At 42.5% G+C, this 20207-nt stretch overlaps 1 protein-coding gene across 1 annotated transcript; it reads right to left on the bottom strand.

Moving 5' to 3' along the window:
* Positions 1-520: 520 nt before the first annotated feature.
* On the bottom strand, positions 521-19884 carry E2F7 (E2F transcription factor 7). The gene is made up of 13 exons (XM_054632230.2): positions 19828-19884; positions 19562-19642; positions 16829-17104; positions 14702-14870; positions 12016-12297; positions 11211-11369; positions 10026-10163; positions 8947-9141; positions 8218-8302; positions 7062-7581; positions 5911-6181; positions 4176-4600; positions 521-3617 (listed from the first exon to the last, which is right to left on the bottom strand). The coding sequence occupies exons 2-13, from the start codon at positions 19640-19642 to the stop codon at positions 3441-3443; spliced, it is 2778 nt and encodes a 925-aa protein (XP_054488205.2). The 5' UTR covers positions 19828-19884; the 3' UTR covers positions 521-3440.
* Positions 19885-20207: the final 323 nt, after the last annotated feature.

Raw genomic sequence — 20207 nt, 5'->3', positions numbered from 1 at the left:
AGCTGCTCGGTGTCTGTGGCTGCAGCGCGGCAGGCGCTGCTGCCCTCCTGTGGAGAGCAGGACCGAGGGACGGCTGCAGGGACACAGGGCTCCAGTGTGGCTCTGGGCAGGGCTGGGGGGCGCTCCCGTGGGGGCCAGCTGAGGATCACCTCGCGTGGCTCTGGGCCAGGGGCACCCAGTCTCGCCCTGGCCTGCTCCAGGACTTTAAGAGCCCATTGACATCACACTGGTCCTGGTGCCTGCAGCAGCTGGGTGGGAATTGTGCCCATGCTGCATGCAATAGCTGGGTGCTGGAGCCACTGGGGCAAGCTATTTTCTATCCTCTGCTAGTCCTGCAGTGCTCACAGCCAACAAAGTCTCCTCACCTGGACATGTGGTGCAGGAATATTTCTTTTCAAGGTTGTCCTTGAAAGTATTCCGTACTGAAATCAGAGCCTCAGTTTTAAGTTCATTTTTTATTCTGTAAAAGTTTAATGTTTTGCTAACAGATAATATAAAAAAATATTCAACCCAACAGTGTGATTGGAGTAAAGCTATATGCTGACAGGTAAACAGATAACTAGAGAGCAGGAAAAGCAGGACATCTAATCACTGAAGAACAGTTATAAACAGCAATAAAATTAATATCTATATTAAACTAGCAGTGCAAAAAAAACCAAACTGGAAGCAGCTTTACATTAAAAATACAGCTTTTTAAATACAGAAATAGCACCAATTTACAGAAGACAATCAGAAATGTAAACGTGGCAGATAGATTCAAGTATAAGTTATATGCTCAGCCTCCTCAACAACTGACTTGGGACAGAAAGGTTTCACAAACCCTGCAGAACTTCCTGGGTATGCACTTTGTCTCAGTGCAAATACAAATTCTGCTTTTCCAAAGCTGCTTTGCTGATGAGTTGTTCGTAGTTTATTTAAATTCTTAGCTTTCAGTGAAGGTAAAGATAAGAAAGGTAAACCTGTTCCCTCCTGACAGCCAACTGCTCCCCCTCACCAGTCCAGTTCAGCAGCTCACATACAGTACATAGCTGCCCGACTGCTTCAGTGGTCTCACTCTATTTTAGTGAGAATTTTGCATTGACAAAATCAAGACAGCAAGTCAATATCCTTTTTCTCCTAGGCTCAAAACCGGCTTTCCCAGCCATGACTCACTGAGAAGAGGGAGTCAACCCTCATTTCCATACCTGCTGTATTTACAGAAACTCAAAACTGTAAGCAGAAATTGGAAATGGAAAATCCATTTTCACTCCCTGCATTTTTCAAGTATAGTTAAGTTAGTTATGGCACACAGTAACATCACTGACAAAGAAAGGCAATTTTGGTGATGATGCTTCAACTGGAGCAAAGAGCCAATATTAGCTCTAATCCTCCTCCCTGCTCCCAGCTTCCATTTCACTAAAAGGCTGTATTGTACTAGAGGGAGAGAGAAGAGACAAGGTTTGGAGAATCAGCACCCACTGTTTTCCCTGGAACCCCAGCAGCTGGTTCCTGCCCCAGCAGCAACACATGCACCCCAGCAGAAGCGCAGGGGCAGCACTGTGCTAGTTACACACTGCTTTTCAAAGCAAAATTCATCTAAGTGGGTGTATAAGAAGAAATAATTCAGAAGAAAAAACTGTAAACTTTCATAACTGTAGTGTCATTAAAATATAAAAAAAAATTAGCAATCTGAAGATGTCTCTTTATCATCCCTGAAATTTCCTATGATAATTCTGCTACAGATTTTGTTTGAACCAGGGCTAACCAAGCCCTCTCAAAACCTGTTATTGGTCTATTCTAAGAGAAGGCCACATTACTCAAACCCTCAGCTTCACTAAAATTCTTTCTTAAATTTCATTTTCATTATAAAAATAAGATGCCTTTATCAAATCCCCAGCCTTAAAGTCCTAACCTCCCTTGACCAACAAAATAGCACATCCAAGAGTGCATCTACCCTTGGAAAACAATGCCAGTACCAAAGAGAGAGCTGATCATACTGGCCATTTGCTAAAAGTCCAGGCTAATGTGATGTCAACAGCAACACTTTCTGTCTTTTGAACAGGAGACTGCACAAATTTAATTGCAGTTTGCTACATTAGTGAAAACATACCCAAACATAAGAGCATTAGCTCTTAAAATTATATCCTATATTGATAATAGCACCATCTATTATTTGAGAACTCTGAATGTGAACTGTTAAGACTTTTCTTCCTCATTATCTTCTCTTAGGGTATACTGATAATTTTTTATTAATTTTTTATATTACTTTAAAACTCAAGGCTCCTGCTCTTTTCAACTTCTTTTTCTGGTTTAGATGGATAATATCTCCCTTGTCTTCCCAATATGCTCAAAAGCACTATTAACTAGTCACAAAATTCCTGCAAGTGAAGAGTTAGGCACTTAAGTACATACCCCTTAAGTACACTTAAGTAAACAGCTAAGTAGGCACTTAGTAGACTCAGGTTAGACTGAATCTAATCATGAGTGAGGTTAATGACTTATCAGTGTTCCTTGGTCATTAAGTCTAGACTGGATATTTAAACAGGAGATGAAATCTTAGCACAGTTCTCTCAGTGGTTTGTCTCTCTCAAATCACTTTGTCAAATCTAAAAAACCATTCCGGTTTTGTATTCTTTACATCTAACTTGCAAATTTTGATCAAAGTAAAAGTAAAAAACCAAAAAAAACCCAAGGACTAATACAGTTCATTAACACAACTATAAAAATGTTAACATTCACAGTTATTTTGGTCTTAATATTTTTCACATGTATACATTCAATCATACTGTGTTATTATTAGGTTTTTCTAACCACAAGTGCTGGGCAAATTGTACAACAACGAACTGACATTCAAGTAATCCTACCCTGAGAAAATCTGTTATTCTGAAACTGCAAAAATCCTTTTTTGCACTAATCCCACTCCAACATACAAAATTAAAAGCAAGAGGCTGCACTGCAGAGGCATGCTTTGATAGTTTGGAACCAAGGAAGCAGTTGCTTTCACAACTGCAAGAGTTTATAATTTTCACCACAGATTTACTCAGGGTAAGTAGAGTACATGCAAATGAAATGCTTACCCCAGATAAGTGCTAGACATCTCACTTAAAACCATGAATAAAGAACCCCTGGGGACTCCAAAAGAATTTGTTTGCATCTTCTGGCAAAAATAAAGAGAGTTTTCCAAATTAAAATCACAATTACAATTTGATGCCCACAAGGCTGTGTGGAGCACATAATCTGGATTCAAATCAGTACTGAAGGAACAATTCAGTAAAAGGATTTCTGTACCAAGGGTGACTTTGAAGAAGATGGCTAACAGAATCAGTGGGTGAATGCATAGTGGGGAAGCATGCCAAAAGGGGTGACATTTTAACATGCTCCTCTTGCCAGGTAAGGGCTTGTTCTCTTGTAATTGATACCGGGTCCAAGGACAATCTGCCCACCTCTTGCAAAGAGCGGAATTAGTCGGGGCTGGTACTAGAGATTTCCAGTCTCCTCTGCACAGAGCTGGCATTTCTGGTCTGGTTGCCTTCATTTTTCTTCCATGCCACAGGGTCTCCAAGACTTCCAGGAGTTTTGAAAAATGCCTCATGATGTGCAGGACGAATACTCTTGGGAGTGAGAGGAGCTGATGAAGGCTATTTGTGAAAAAAACAAAACCCCAAAGTGATTCAGCAGAGTTCTCTCAAAGTCTACACATAAGCAGGCAAACAGAGGACTGCTGGAAGACATTAATCCCTGTACCCTTTTCCATTACATAGTGAAGAGAGGTCAGAACAGGGCTGAGGCGATAATCTAGGATACTACTACCTGAAAAGTGCTGCAACCAGCTGATTCCAGAATTCTGACACAAGCCTTCTGTCCTCCTAATGTTTTTCTGTAGCCATTGCATAACACATAATGACACTGTCAGATGGGGGGAAAACCCTTAGATTGCTGGGGGATTTTAGAATTTCTATAAGTTATAAAACCACTTCACTGATCAGGACTAAACGTGCTATGCTGGGCTATGACTTCAACAGTGTCTCATACCCTGTGCCACCCCTAAGATGGAGACACACAAGCTAAGTGGAAGACAGCAGCTCTCAGCGTGCCAACTGGGCACTGACACAGAGGCACCAGCCTGCGGCACACGCCGCCATCAGGCACCTGGCACAGCTCCTTCATCACCACTCCTGCCCACCTTTCCCCCTTACCTGCTGCAGCTTCAGAAGGGTCACCGGGTGTCCCATGCACACAGGGGAGTCCAGCTTAACAGCACTGCAGGATCTTGTGAGCACAGGACTCAGGTGCAGAGCGGAGTGAGCCGGCTGCTGTGGATCCACCGAAGGGGCAGGTGAGACCTTGGGGGTGACAACGGCCGTGGTGCTTATGAACACAGGGGTGGGGGATGCCAGGCTGGACACACTGAAACTCGTGGAGGCAGCAGCTGAGAAGGAGCCATCGGGAACCGAGGAAAGAGGACTGGTGAACGAGGGAGAACAGACGAGAGGGAAGGAAGCCAAGGCTGCTGATGGCACCATGACACAGGGTACACTTAGAGAAGGCAACTTGTTCGCAGCCAGGCTGATGGCACCAGGGGCTTGGTTTGCAGAGAACAGGAAATTAAAACTGCTTAATCCTAAACCAAAGAAAGAAAAAAAAAACACCAAAGCATTAGTAATCTTGAAAAAGGGAATTCAACTATTGTAACTTCATCTACAATAGGAAAAGTATGTGACATTAGAGAAAAGTCTGCCAAGGAAGTAAACTACAACAAAACAATAAAAAATAAGGAAGAAAAGTGTCACAATTCCCTAAGTCTTCTGTCCCGTTCCCTTTCCTTATATGCCTCCATTTCCCCCCCTAATTGTCTATTCACTGTACATGCATCCATTTACTTTGGTCATATGAAGTACCAACCACACCCCTTGGTGTTTTCTGCTTCTATCTTTGATTACAAGCAACATCCTGGCTAAACAAACTCTTTTTTTCCACTAACTTTTTTTCCACTCTTTTGATTCCACTAACATATATCCTCTGCTATATAAAAACATAGACATCACTTTTAATGAGGTAAAAAAAGCCAGACAAACCAAACCCAACAGATGGGAGACACCCACAAGGATATATCACAGAGGCATTAATTTTGCTAAGAACAGCTGAACTACTGTGTTGAAGCCAAAGCTGCTGTGGCTCCCGGCTTGTCTGATCTTCCAAAACACCAGGATCAGCATTTTTAAACTGAGCATCTCCAACCTAAGTGAAATGCCATAGACCCCACTCAGTGTCACAAGTGAATCAAAGACTAAAGCAGTAGTCATGGAAATCTGCCACACATCCTGTTCCTACAAAGCAGTCATCCACTGCACACAAACACAGGCACAAAACATGGTGGACACGAAATCCCATTGCAGTATTTTCAGCTGCTTCCTCTAGATCCCCACAGTGTCATACAAGCAGGGCTGGCTACATTCCCAGTGCCTTGGGTTTCAGGGGTTACACTGATAATGCATGTTACAAGACAGTACAAGGTTTGAAGATGATGAAATTCATACACTCCGGGGATGCTGCTGTTCTCTATTGGTCAGCTTTCTGCCAAATCTAGACTTCCAGCTCCTTTCACTTTTGAATGTTGTATAACTGTCTTTTTTGTACATAATTCAGAATTCATAATTCATAACTGTCTTTTGCACATAATTCAGGCATGCAAACCCCACATTGTTCAATACTATTAATGTTTGGGAACCTCAGAAAAATGTCTCTTTTCAGACGAGCAATAGTTCGTCATTGAGAACATTGAGTCAAGAGATTTCAGAGTTACTAAACTACTACAGAGAACTGCTGTGAGGGTTTTTTATGCTAAATATTCACCTATTTGTATGACTCAGTATTTGCTCAGTGAACAGATACAGAGGCTTGGGTGCCTCTAGGTCTCATGGCTGTCCTTACCAGCAGTAGGCTGAACATAAAGATACTGTGGTTGGAAAGGTTGATTGGCATTTTCTTTAGAGATGTGCTCATTTCCTGGAGGGGTTTCATCAGGGTCTTTGTTCTGAGATTGTTTTTCTTGCTCCTGACAATCTGAAGGCTTAGTGGACTCCTTGTTTGCCACCTCTGGAGCAGCAGGACTTGCAAGGTCAAGACAATTTGTTTCTAGATGTACAGCAGCTGAACAGCCACTTCCTGGGGAAGATTCTGCCTTGGGTGACTCAGAAGGCTTCTAAGCAAAAAACAGAAGTGGAAATGAAGAGACCAAATTGAAATAAAACAGTGCAATACCTCTCGTGCACCTTCCTCATGCATCTGTGCAAAGAAGCAGCACAAGCCTGATTAGCAAATCACCAAGTTAAAATTTTTGTTTGGGGATTTGAAGAGTCATATTGGTGATGCCGAAACCCTGTGCTGTTTGCTGCAGTTCACATTCAGTACTTTGATACACTACATAAGAAATACCTGACCTCTGGGATTACTTTTTTATTGAGAAGGAAAAACACTTGATTCAAATGGTTTATATTCAATATTCAAATGGCTTATTTGACATGGTGTTGAGCTTGACCCCTACTTTCAGTATTTAAGAGAATTCTGAGATAACTGCACATCACCTTCATCATCATTATCTTTCTCTCACCAGCCTGCTGTGGGCAACACTGGGCCTCAGAGAGAGGTACTCAGGCTGGAGAGTAGGGGGAAAGAACAAATCACATTTGCTGTAGCTCAGTAGAGTAAGCAATGCTGCTGCTGTCTGGGAAAGCTCAAGCTAACGGGGGAAGATGAGAAGTAATAACTATATTGATTTCTTCCCCTCTGACCAATTGTTTTGCTGCAGAAAATGATCAGGATGCTAATTCCAAAGAACAGCTGAGCATCACATCACTATGCAAAGCAACCCAAGTCCATTTTCCCCTGGTGGTGTGAAAACATCTCCCAGTTAATGCTTATAGTTGCTGACACAGCCCACTTGCAAGTTTATGAACATGTGGGAGGCAGCGTTTTTATCTCTCAAGAGCAGTGCACTGAATTTTCCCTTCTGAAAAGACTGTCTTAGGCAAAAGTCTTTCCTTGCTATGAGAAAGACTAAGTGATAATGAAACCCACTTTACCTTGGGTACTACAAGTGAGAGGGGGAGGTCACTCTGCTCCAACATCTGCTTTTTGGCAGCTGGCTCTTCATCATCTGCAGGTGCAGAGGGTGATGAGCACTTGTGGGAGCTGCGCTTTTGGCAGGCAGTGGGAGGTGCAGCAGCCTGGGCTTCTGCACTCCTGTTTGCCAGGTCTCCTGCAGCGGGCAGGGGCTCGCTCACGTTATTTTCCTGAAGACCACCACACAACATGAAAAGGGATGAAGATGGGAAGCACAGGAAGGGTTGGTTGGGGACCAGGGTAGGTTTTCCATTTTCTGTTTTGGAGGCTGCTGGCATGGAAGGATGTGAAGCCTGGCTGCTGATACCATTTGGTAGTGAGAAGTTTGGCACATCTGCCTGAACCACAGGGAAAACTGCCTGAGGCAGAGGGTTAACACAAAAATCGGAGTCCCCAGGAACTGGAAGAAGGGAGAAAGGTAAGCTTATGTTGGAGTTCTTTGCTGAACTTAGTATTGTTTCGGTGTCACAAGCTTTATTCCTGAAAAACAAACAAACAAAAAACCCAAATAGTAATGAAAAAAGGAAAAATATTTATTCCAAAATTAAACCCCTATTTTATCCTTAGAAGCAGAGAGATATATATTTGGACATAAATGTGGAAAAATTCAACCCCCAAACAACAATTTTTACACAGTTTACAAGAAGGGTCACTTTTTATAATTTCTAGTAACACAGAAGCAGAGCTCTCAGGTTTCTGATGGACCAATAATGCTTTTGGCTGCACTTGACTAGTCAATCATTCACAAATGAATTCAAATTGGAATAGGTGTAGAGAAGACAGATGACAGACAGAGATGCCTATCCACAGAATCATAATTTGCTCAATCTACCCAGATAATAGGTCAAAGGATGCAGGAATGACCTATATAAACACATATGACAGAAAGAACTATTGAAGCAAAACACCAAAAGTGGCACAAGTACAGATGGGTGTAAAATAACCATGGGAAAAAACAAAAAGCCATGCTGATATCCAGCAATATTAAAATATTAAAATTGTAATAACGAGACTTTATGGCAACTTTTATATCTCAGTCTCATCAATGGAATCTATCCTTAAACTAAACATGACAAGCACAAAGCTGCAACTGGACAACAGCTAAGACCAACCTACCCAGTATCTTCCTCTATTTTCTGCCTGCAGACAGCTGCTAGATTTATCATTTTGGAACAATTTTCATCTGAATTCACAATACTGGCTGAAAGAACAAAGAGGAATTCAATTAATCACAGACAGGTTTACCAAACGTATTTTGATACTGGCCATATAAAATAATTGCTATAATTTTTCAGTCCTGACACATTTTTATAACATCCACTAATCACCTAGAGCCAGAACCTGCAAGACACTCAGAACTCTCAGTCCCACTGGAGATGTTTTCAACATCATTATTTCCTATAAGAGGGAACTGTGGAAAGCCCTGTAATTACTTTATTTTTTTTTTAACAACTATCCATTAGATTGTTACAATAAATTTCACTATGTTAGGAACCATAAAATAAAGCAAGCATTTTGTGGCTAAAAATTATTTCTTAATCAAGCTATCAGAGAAAAAATTGTAGTATAGTTGTGTTAGTACAGAAATATTTACCTGTAGAAAATAAACTGCAGATTCAGTTGCAGTTATGGCCCAAATTCACCTCATGTACTTTAGGCATTTGACTGGAGGCTCTAAACCAGAAGTTTCATTATCACGTGCACAGTAGAAATATAGGTACCTCCCAGGAATAGTTCACATATTTAATTATGCTGATTCACCCAATCAAGTGCCTTAAACTGGTGCATGCCCTCATTTGGGCAGGTCCAGTGGGATAGAAAAGAACATGCTTCATTAGTAGTTACCTTGCCTCTCTTGATGTGGGCTGTTAGGCTCAGAACTGACTTTCCTTCTGGTTGCTTCACAAATCTGTGCACTGCTAAATGAAGAGCGACGTGTAAACCTTTGCTTTCCAGTAGCACTGGTCTGGTACTGGGCACAGGCTCCTCGCTGTGTCTCTGGCAGAGGATCTGATGTTGGACTATGCTCTCTCAGCTCATCTGTAGGGACAAAATATTGTACAACAGTCCTTCAGGTAACACAGCTCATCATTTATGCTTCTGCCATATTACCAAACTTGGCGTTAAGGGAAGAGGCAACCTCTATATTATCTCAAACCTCACAACAAACCTAGAACTCAGTAAGCACCAGTAAACAAGATAAGGGCTTCCTTCCTATCCAATCCATAGCAGCTACAGCAGCAGCTACACTCCAGTGTGCTAGCCGGGAGGAGAAAGTGTACTAAGATAGTATTTACATTATCTTTCACTTTACTTGTTCCTGGCACTGTCCTGATGCAAATATCAAAGCCAAAGGGCTTCCCTTTGCTCTGGCTTCTAGCCAAGGAACATCATCTTACAGAGATGTGCTATTCCACTACCTTGTTCTTAGCAGACAAAGCTTTGGTAGAAGGGGCCATATGCAAGAAACAGCCCTGCTGTACTTTGTTACGGCCCCTTACAAAGAAAATAATGCACTGTATATATATTGGCTGCACTTGACTAGTCAATCATTCACAAATTAAGGAATTACTAAAATTTTGCAACCCAGAACAGCTGTGGACCCAGATTTGAAGATGTCAGCGCTATCTGCTATTGCTCTACAATTCACAGAGTTATGCATCCAGATATCTAAGTCAGTGTAAAAATACCTACAAGACACAGTATCCTTCAACACCCCTCCACAGACCCAGATCTTGGGTGCAAAGTCTAACAAGGGCAAATGTTGAGCTGGCAGCAATTAATAATCGCAGGGTACGCATTGAATGCTGAGCCATTCTTTACACACAGAAAACAACCTTTTACCACTTGGGAAAACAACCTTTTACCACTTGGGAAGGGACTGTCAGAGCAAAAAGAAAATAAATGCAAGCTACACAAGTTACCAGTTTTTTCAGGGAATTCCACAGGCCCAATCCACTTGAAAGCTGGTTTGCGTCCTCGCTCCTCTGTGACGTGGACTTTCTTGATCAAGCCTAGGCTGGTGAGAACGTTGGCAATATCATACAGTCTTCGTACCTTTGCTAACAAGAGAGGGCAGGAGTCGATAAGAGAGTCAGGTTTACAACACATACAGGACATACTCATGTGCTAATTTCATTCCAGACTATCACCATAGCTTTCATAGATGAGGTGGGCAAATCAAATTGGGATGGACTTAGGCCACCTCCCATGAAGTCTGCCATGCCAGCTCCCACCTGACTGTCACTGCTACTTCATAGCTTAGCTGCTCAGGTTTAAACTCATCTACTTCATTTGGATGGATACAGGTTAGGGAGTGATTACAGCAACTTGCCCAGAAAAGGCAGCTACCTCCACATGGGTAAGGAGAAGCTGGTGGAAAGCAGCACAAGAGTGCACAGCTGATCACAAGAAGACACATATTTATAATTTCTAAAAATGTAACATGCTCAGGAAAATCTCTGTGATTCTAGTAAATAACATCTTTGAGCTGACTATGATACCCACATATTTTCCAGCTAAACTCCTCACATTTCTTCTTTTACGTGGGGTAGAATGTCAAGACTGAAGTGCAAGTACTTTATTTTAAAAGTACTTTTAAGTCTTTAAAGTCTTTATCTCAGAAGATTTATTTACTAACGCTAAGTTCTCCAAGTTATCCAAGGGATTGAAGTACTAATCCTCACTAACTGAAAGCAAACCCTGCCATCCAGCTGTAAAAGATTTCTGGGGTAAAAAGGAGAAGGAACATATTTCTCCAGAGAAAATTAATTCCATTAAGTTAATCAATGTGCTTCAGTTCTGAAACATCATTCAGAGCAGTACAGGAAACAGGGTTTAAGTATAAAAAGAAATCAACAACAATGAATTTTCTTCTTTATTCTGAAGCTGAACTCGGGAGATAATTGTCAAACTGACTCTTTTCCACATCAAGCTCTGTTTTCACAAATATGCATTTGCAATGAAAAAAAAACCCAGAACATATTCCAGGAAAAGATGCACAAATTGCTTTTGCTGTTACATACTGGTGTCTGTTTGCTGTCAGACGAAACATGCCCCATTTTCTTTCCTCACTGACTGATTGATTTGCCTCTCATTAGCCATCTTACTTTTAAATTTGCTGTGGTCCACTGTATCCTGGGTTTCTTCTATCAGTATCTTTGCTGCGATGTCCAGAGTGACTATCTTGGTCTTGGAGACAAGGAACAGCATGACAAACTTTTGGCTCATAATCCGCAATGACTTGTCCTTTCTGCTGTTTGCAGATGCTGTGTTACAAATAATACCCAAGGCTCTTAGCATATGTCATCCATCACAGCCAGAAAGCTAGTGAGAAGGTTTCTCACACACAAAATAAGTAAAGTATTTCCTTGCCAGAAAGCAGAAATTAATGGAAAGGCAGCAAATAACTGATTAATGCAGACAAGAGTCTCTCTTCAAAGGGCAATAAAAATTCAAACTTGCAGAAATAGCTTTTAGAAAGTGAAATTCCAAAACTGATTTTATGTAATGTTACACAGTTTGTGCCACTGTAATTTTGTGACTCTAATGGACTTTGTAACTGAAAACCATCACGTGTTATATGGGCAGCATGCAAAGAGTGGACAAATGAAGATGATTCTTTCTGACAGGATAAAGCATTTACTGTCAGATTCAGGTGGGGAAAGAATTGGATTGTTCAGCAGAACTTCCTGCCAGTCTGTAGGACAGACAGAAACATCCATCTTGAGACCTATGTTAGGGACAGAATAGAAGGAAGAATTCTGTACCTTCCATGGTGAATTCAGCACCTTTTTGCAAAGGAGAACTTTTTATTATTTAATTTAAAGGCAAAGCAAGGGAAAAAGTGACATAGTAAACTGGAGAAAGAGACTTTGTGTCTGTGTATCATCACACATTTAGTAATCATCCTACCAGAGGTGCAATCCGGTTCTGAAAAGTCCAGTAATGGTCTGTCTTGAGAAACTGGAATAGTTTCCTTTTTCCGTTCTCCAAATTTGTACTCTAAGTCCTGCTCCTTGTGCTGGGAGGTCATTAACTCTCCATACTGCAGCTCTCCTGCCTCCTGAAGCATTTTCAGAGTTTGGCTGAGGTTGTGCCGGCCATGCCAGCAGTATTGGTTCTTGGCCACACGACTGACCAGCTGCAATGACTCCAGGACATTAACAATATCGTAAATTCGTCTCCGCTCAACTCCTGTTTGGGAAGTGGGGGGAGCAGATAAAAGAGACATAGATGCTCATCTTAGTTCAGCAGAAGCAAACAGAGAACAGGTTGTTCTCTAATAGACATTTTCAGTGTTCACATGGACACAGTCTATTAGCTACATCTATATTTGCACACTGCAAATCTGCCTTATGCATGGCCAGCTTCATGGTGTGTTGCTCTTTGTCCGCTTTCATAACTTCCAGCCCAGCCACAGCTTCAGCTCAAAGCACCTACACTGTGTTTAGAGCTGACTGCAGTCTGCCAGCCCCATTCACTCAAGCCTACTCAGACTGCCTCAGGGTATTCAGAGCACTTTGGCCCTTCTTTACAGAGAGCTTCAACAAGCAGACACATACCCGTACACAAGCCTGTGTGTAACGGCAGAAAAGGGTCTGTCACAGCATAGAGATAAAAGACCCTCATACAGGAACCAGGGGGAGTGCAGTCCTCCACTTACATTTACAGTGACACAATTACTTTTACTTGCTAAGCAAGTACCAAGTAAAGTGGTATCAACAGCTTCACAAGGTGCAGAGCGCTGTAGAATGAGACCTACCGTTCCCAAACACAACAGAAACAAATTATCAGTGCTGGCTGGGTCAAGTCCTATAGGAAATTTATGAAATATGTCCAATATTGAGTTCAGCCTGACTGATATAAGCAAGGTTGGGGACAGAATATGAACAGGTTGGTGGCAATGCCCACTAAGTGTCCTAAGTGCTTGTGTCCAGTGCTGTTTGAAGCATGGCTCTTATATGTAGCACAATGTACTATACGCTGGTGGCAGAATCTGCACCAAAAATCTTCTAACAGTTAACATCAGCCTAGCAGAACAAGTGCTAGTTCGGGTGAAAAGTTTGGAAAACCTCCCTGTGAGAGGCAAGGCCGTATTGTACCTGTTTACCCATTTGAAGACTAGGCATAATACTTACCAACTTAAAACACATATTGGGTGAAACAATCCATGAGCATTTGCAAGTGTGTGAAGAATTTGGAACAAAATATAATTCAGAAAAACAAGAGTGTTACACTTATCCTGGTATCTGTCAGGCACCAGCAGCACAGCCCCCCTTGAGGCCTTCCGCATCTCTTCCATGAACAAAGCAATATACATTTGTATCAAAAGCTGTATCACAGACCTTTTTGTTACATTGAGAGCAGCAACATCAGCAGGGGGTAATTTCGTGGTCACTGAAGCAAATGGATACAAGCAAGGAAGAGAAAACCAAGGGAAGAAGGACAACCAAAACTTCCCCTTTCTGGGAGGTAAAATTTCCAACAGTAACTTTTAGAAGAAAGTTTCTGTTATTTAGGAAAGCAAGTCAATGCCACTCCCAACACAGAATGAAGCACTTTTCATGTTCAGCTGTACAAGGCTGGAGCATGAGCATCTCATGCAAGCACATTAAGAAGTAACTGCAGAATCTAATTTAAAAATAATTTATCTATTTACCTAATCTGTATTCTATCCCATTTCCAATTCACTCTACCAAGGCAAATAAATGGGTATTTCGAGGCCTTTCTTAACAGATTTACAGAAGACATCATTCTCCTGTTCCTTTTCTTCCCAAAACAGACAAATTTCATTTTTGCCACATCTTTTTTGTTGATACCTGAGTTTTAAATGTAGATACAAGATTTACTTAGTTTAAGTCCAATTTTGTTAAGCCCTTCCTAGCTAAGAAACAACCTCTCCAAGGACTCAGATATTTTTGCTATTAATGTGTCCTGTCCGAGTCCTCTCTCCCAAGTTTTATTACTTCTTGCAGATAGTTCTTCAATCTTTCAACTAAAACCAAACCTAACAGCAGAACCAGCAAATGAGCCACTTAAAACAAGACATTTTCTCATGGTACTCTTGCAGTTCTCCCAGTATCTTCCCATCACAAGGTGATATTCAAAGCTAAGGTAACCTTGATGAACCATGTGATCTTGGAAGATACGATGTCAAACCTGTTCAGACATCAAGGAGTAAACACAACTGATCTTCTGTGCATACCAGTTTGCAATTGTTTCCCCAAATGTTTCATTTTGACAAAATTTGTTGTCTATAAATCCTCCTTCAGAGGGTTTGTAAATCCTATCTCCTGCAGTGTTTAACGAATTGAATATTTAAGAAAGTAACAGAGCTGGTAAACAGCTAGAAGCAAGATCTGTCTAGTAAAAAGTGCAGAAAGTCAGAAAGCAGATTTCAAAATGGTAGTGCTACCAAACAACAAAGACACTGAAGAATATTAGGCATTTCCAACTCTTGATTAGTATGATTAGAAGAGCATCCAGACCCTGGCAAAGGCAGATCTTGAAAGCAGTCTGTTAGAATATGATCTTTGGAAGGCCCACCTGTTAGGTTACCCCAGGTGATCAGTTACCCCAGTTTCACAGGTATACATACCAAGAATTGAAGCCACTTCATCCAAAGAAATGGTAGTTTTCTCTGTTGACAATGGATAATTTGGATAGCGAGCTAGAAACTTTTGGCACAAGAGTCCTAAGCTTTTCTGTTTTCTGCTGGGCCTCTGCTTTTCAAATTCATCAACCGTGCTGTCATCTACTATATCATACTGTTAAAAAATAAATGTTAACCCTTTAGTGCAGAGCTTTTAAAAACAAGACATAGTCAAGTGAGGCTTATTTCAGATATTATCAATATTTAAGATCAGATTTTCTAATTACAAAATAAAAACATGGACTCCTTGAAAGCACACAGCACTCGGATAACACAACTGCAAGCTCTTCTTATTTCATCACACAAGACAGCTACAGAAAAATTCTTATCTGTGCAATCATAAAATAGTGGTCATGCATAAGGAAAACAAACAGTAAGATCAATACCCAAGACTAGTAGATGGCCAGACTATACTTGGAAAGGGTATTTCTTTTGGAAAGAAGGAAGAATATTCTCTCAGACACTTCTGGATCTAATAAAAGAGGAGATGCAGAAGCAATCAAGAAGTTCCTACAATACATCTGTTTGCTGACTTTTACAGTGACTCTATCACTTTAGGAAACTGGTGATTGGGGAAGGGGTGGGGGCACTTTGCTCAGAAACTATAAAAGGTGCTACTCAGTCTTTGAACCTTAAACTTAGTCAAGATGTTAGCTTAAGTAATTCTGTAGGATGGTCTGACTGTGGTCTTTCTGACCCTGCAGTGGGAAAAAATAGAAACCAGTAAAACCATGGTGGCAAGAACGTAGGAAGAAGCATGTTTGTTTATCACAAAACAAGAATGATGGAGGATTATTTTGCACTGGTAACTCTAGGGTTATCTTCTGTGTTATAAAAGGGAAAAGAAGTGTTGCCCTCTGGCAAAGAAAAGCTGAAGGTGGTGGTAGCTGTGGAAATCTGTGTTTCCTAGCTTATGGGATTTTAAACTGTCTTTAGCTAGTTGCAAGTAAGTTACCTTGTGGCAGGCTGGTGCTCTGAGAGAACTGAGTTTTATGTGGTATGGAAATAGCAGTATTCTTACTCTAAAACTTTTCCTTCTTTTGTATGTTACCCTTCAAAGCATAGAAGATTATTAAATGAAAGTTCTATTAACTAGAAAATAATTAAACTCTTTATAGTAGCCACTCCAAAAATGCTGTGTGATCTTAGCAGGCTTGGAGTGGTAAAATGAACTAACCTTAAACATCAACTATGTTTTACCTACTGGACACTATGTTAGGAATAGTCTCTAGGGAACTGTTTGCTTTGTTATGACCATGGAAGCTGCAGAATTTTTTACACTACTGTTGCTACTGCAGTTGCTGTAAAAACTACACTTCCAGAGTGACCTGTACCTATGAAATGATGCTTCTCAGCAGAAGGACCCAGAACTATTGTCTTGTAGGGAATCAACAGGGAAGGATATTTTACAAGAAATGAAGCAGGAGAGGAAAAGCAGCAGTTGGAACAAAAAAAAAAAGCATGAAGGAAGAAAACTGCAATGATGCATATTACAATCTGATGTCATTCTCTCTAGGGACAGACTTCATGAAGTGAGGACAGGAATCAACCCCTGCATTGCTTAAGTCTTGTGAAGTAGAAATTTTAATGCCTGACCTTGCTTTCTGACCACTAGTTTGGGAGCTGGGGGGGAAAGTGGGAATAAAGGGTTTCAGCAGACCACTTTGCAGGACTGTTGCAGATGGGGTCTAAGATTTGGAGAGTATATTCTCTCACTGTCAAATTTACTTTTGAAAAGGATGCTTGTTCAAAACAGATCTGGCATTTTTCTTTCTAATGTGGTTCAAAAGTACTTCAGTTGGGGAAATCAAACATTTAAGCTCTACTTCCTTCATTGTCCTTTTAAGTAACATTCAGGCTCTTGAGGGGATCTCAGGTCAATTTCTAGTAACTCACTTACTTTTGAAGTCCTACTGCTCAGACATTGCTGTGTAGGCAGCAGTCCTGGGGAATGTCTTGCAATTCTGCACCATTCCATAGGGAGCAAAGAACCAGTTGGAAGAAATATGAGGAGCAACTTAAGGAAGGTCTGAATCCTAACTGAATATAGGATGATTGTGTTCTGAGTCTCACCTGTAACAAATCAGGTGTGTCACTCTGCTCACTGTTTTCTATGGGTCTGAAGAGCTCTTTCTTCTTTTCCCTGTCCCTCATGTCAGGACTAGCAGCACTAACCAGAATCTTCAGGTTAGTAGTAGGAGTCCAGGGATCAGGTTGAGGTCTGTCAATGATCTTAACAGGTGTAATTGGATTTCCTTCCGGTGTGCAGCCTTTTTGCTTTGATAGATCAATAGGTTCATTCTTAATTGGAGTCTTTGGGGCCATCCTGGATCGATCATATATGTTTTCCTATTAAAAACAAAGTTTTATTAGACACAAGAGGAAAAAAACATTCCATCAATCAATTTCATGATTCTTATGAAATTATTTTTACTGACTTGTGCCTTGGCACTCATAGCTATATTTAGCACAGTTCTTCTGCCTTTGTTGGGAATGTTAAAATATTCTACATGCTGCTATATTGAAGGAAGTGTATTTGAGATACTGCCTTGAAATATAGAACCTGAGGTCAATCAGTCTAACCTGTGGCCTACTAGGCTTTTACACTCTGACTGTTGTTACAAGAAAGCATTGCCCACAAACATAAATCACCAAATTGCAGGGAAACTGAAATCATGCACTGGTCACATTACACTTAGCAAGAAAGTAGAGTTCTGTTTGAAAGGTCCCAGGTTAAAAGCCATGCTGGGGATGCAGCTCAAACTCACAAAACATCAGACTAAAGGGGACATAACCTTATCTGCAAGCAAGGCAAGTTTTGCATCTGCACTGTCTGCTGTGCAAAGCAACTAAGAAAATCTCCATAACTGTTCCTTTACTACAGCTAAGAGCTGCTAGGAGGAAAAGTCTGATTCATCAGCTGATTTTTATCATTTCCTGAATGAAGCTCAATTCCTTCCAGTCCCTAGCTGCCATCAAGCTTTTTTTTTGTATTTCAGCTATGGATCTGCAAGAATTATCACTACAAATGAACTCACTTCAAGGGACCGACTGAAGGAAGCATTATTGGTACCTTGATTTAATGTATTTTATTTTGTGCTGTAAGAAATCCAATTCAGAAATTGAATAAAATCCTGAAACAAAATATTAATTTATACTGGGTTACCCTAAGAACTTTCTTAAGTTTTGCCTTTTACTTGGAGTAATTTAATTATTCTGTAGCTGAAATATATTTAAAATGGGTGATTCCAAAGGTCATCCTAACAGGAACACCTAGCTAAAAAGTAGAAAAAAGTTTTAGTAACAACTGAAACTGACTTTTACTAGAGGAGTAGTTTTGTAGCATTCAGACTGGAAACAAATTTGGCACATCAAAAGCATTGTGCTCTGAGCACTGATGAACAATTCTGCATACATTCATCTATGAATTACCCAAAAGGATGTAACAAATACATCTCTTTTTTTACAACTAACAGTCAGCCAGTTATAACTTGCTACACTGTGATAAATAGGGGTCAATTTAGAGGTCAGGGTACTTCTTAGAATATATTTTCATATAGTGTTGGCACTCAATATTTTCTTGCAATTTCACGTTTGGCAGTGAATCAACCCTTAAGTAATGCAGAAAGTCTATCTTCCCCTAAAGTTCCTGTTCATTATGGCTGGTGGTAATGGAACTGCAGTGAGGGCAGCTGAAGCAACCTGCTGTTTCAGTACCTCAGATCTTCATGTGCAAATACCACAATGAAAAGCACATGACTATGCCCTTTCAAATCTTTATTTCCTACCATCAGATCTTCTATTTTCTACTATCATAATTACCTGATAAGGTAAGAAACACTTTTACCCTCTCTCCTCTTCTTTTTTTCAGTAGCTGCAACACTCTGTGAAGTCCTACCTGTATTGCACAAAATCTCAAGGGCAGTTGGTAGAAGTACGAGGTAGAGGACAGGAAAGGCCAGCCTGATGATGTTAGTGTGTAAGCAGGAGTTGAAACAAATCTCTGGTATAATAGGAATGGAAACTGACAAGAACTGTGTGAATTTTGGAGGACTCAGATTGAGCATGGACAACAGGTCATTAATTGCATCTAGTTCAGGAGACATTACTGAAACAATGAGCTTGCTCCTTGCTGAGTGGCCCTACTTAGCCTCTTGACTGGAGAAGTGCACTTTATGAATACAGGCCAGAAGGCAAGCATGGTGGACATATCCATGAGTATGCTCAAACTACTATTAATCAACAGAACCATACTATTCCTGTGCCAAGTTAAGAACCTGGTGGTTCTTACCTTTAGAACCATGAGTCTCTACAAGAGCCTTCTCCACCTTACCACATGGTAGCCATTGGGATACTTGAGATCACTGAGTGAGTTCTACTCAGCTAAATGGTGTTTCCCGCTGTGTAGTGCCAGAGTGCAATCACTTCACCTACTGACAAGGGTGGCATGACTGAGGCTTCTTACGCTGGATTATTTCTTTACCTTAAGGGTGGTGCTGGACATCCCAGTGCCCCAGGTGCAGACAGGTAAGATGCTGCTGTACAGTAACAGGGCAGAGCAGGTCCGATGGGCAGCATCTCAAACGCTGCCCACGGAGCCACAGAGGCGCGACCCAGAGCCGGACTCGCCCCCAGCCCCCCGGCTGGCGGCCCTGCACTCGCGGGGCTGGGGCTCCGCGGCGCCCCCCGCTCTCGCCGCCCTCCCTCTTTCTCTCCTCCCCGCACCGGCCCGCGGCTCCGGACAACGCCTGCAGGGACCGCGCGGCGCCGAACAGGACCGGACCCCCCTCCGGCCCTCCCGCTCACCTTCTGGGCCGCCTCGGCGCGGCCCCGCCGCCCCGGCCGGGCGCTCGCCAGGTCCCGCAGCGCCAGGACGCTCACCTCCATCTGCAAAGCGAGAAGGCGCCTTGAGCCCGGCTCTTAAGAGGAGCCGCTCCCGTCCCCGGAGGGACGCGCGGGGAGCGCGGCTGCTCGGGGCTGCGTTCCCGGGAAGGGAGGGAGGGAGGGAGGGAGGGAAGGCGGGAGGGAAGGCGGGCAGGGGGCGGGAGGCTCGGCGGGCTCCGCGCCCTCACCTCGGCCGGGGCCGGGGCGCGCGGGAGGCGCGCGGCTCTGCCGCTCCCGCCAGGCGCCCTCAGACATCGCTTTACAATCCGGCCAATCAGGCGCGGCCGCCGGGGAGCCCCGGCCGCGCCGCCGGCCAATCAGCTCGCGGGCAGGCGGCGCGCGGCATCGGGCGCGCGGGACGGGGCTCCCGCCCGCGCGGAGCCGTTTCGCTCCTTTTCTTGGCGCCGCCGCCCCGCCGGCCGGGCGGGAAACGCCGGGAGAGCCCCTGCCCCTCTGCCGGGCCGCTGCCGCCGCCCTTAAACCTGGGAGCGGGGAAGGAGGGCTGAGTCAGCGAGAGGCGGCTGCCGCCTCGGTCGCCCGGCCACCGGCTCGTAGGAAACGCCGCCGC

Source organism: Agelaius phoeniceus, chromosome 5 (genome assembly GCF_051311805.1).
Source record: "Agelaius phoeniceus isolate bAgePho1 chromosome 5, bAgePho1.hap1, whole genome shotgun sequence".
NCBI classification, from domain to species: domain Eukaryota; kingdom Metazoa; phylum Chordata; class Aves; order Passeriformes; family Icteridae; genus Agelaius; species Agelaius phoeniceus.
This window is presented reverse-complemented; position numbering and strand designations above follow the sequence as displayed.

Excerpts from the sequence above, each read along its gene's own strand:
- E2F7 (XM_054632230.2), bottom strand. The coding sequence starts at position 19,642 with ATGGAGGTGAGCGTCCTGGCGCTGCGGGACCTGGCGAGCGCCCGGCCG. Across the intron at positions 7,582-8,217 it reads AAAATAGAGGAAGATACTGG|GAATAAAGCTTGTGACACCG; the intron begins GTAGGTTGGTCT and ends TTTGTTTTTCAG. Across the intron at positions 6,182-7,061 it reads TCTCACTTGTAGTACCCAAG|AAGCCTTCTGAGTCACCCAA; the intron begins GTAAAGTGGGTT and ends TTTTTTGCTTAG.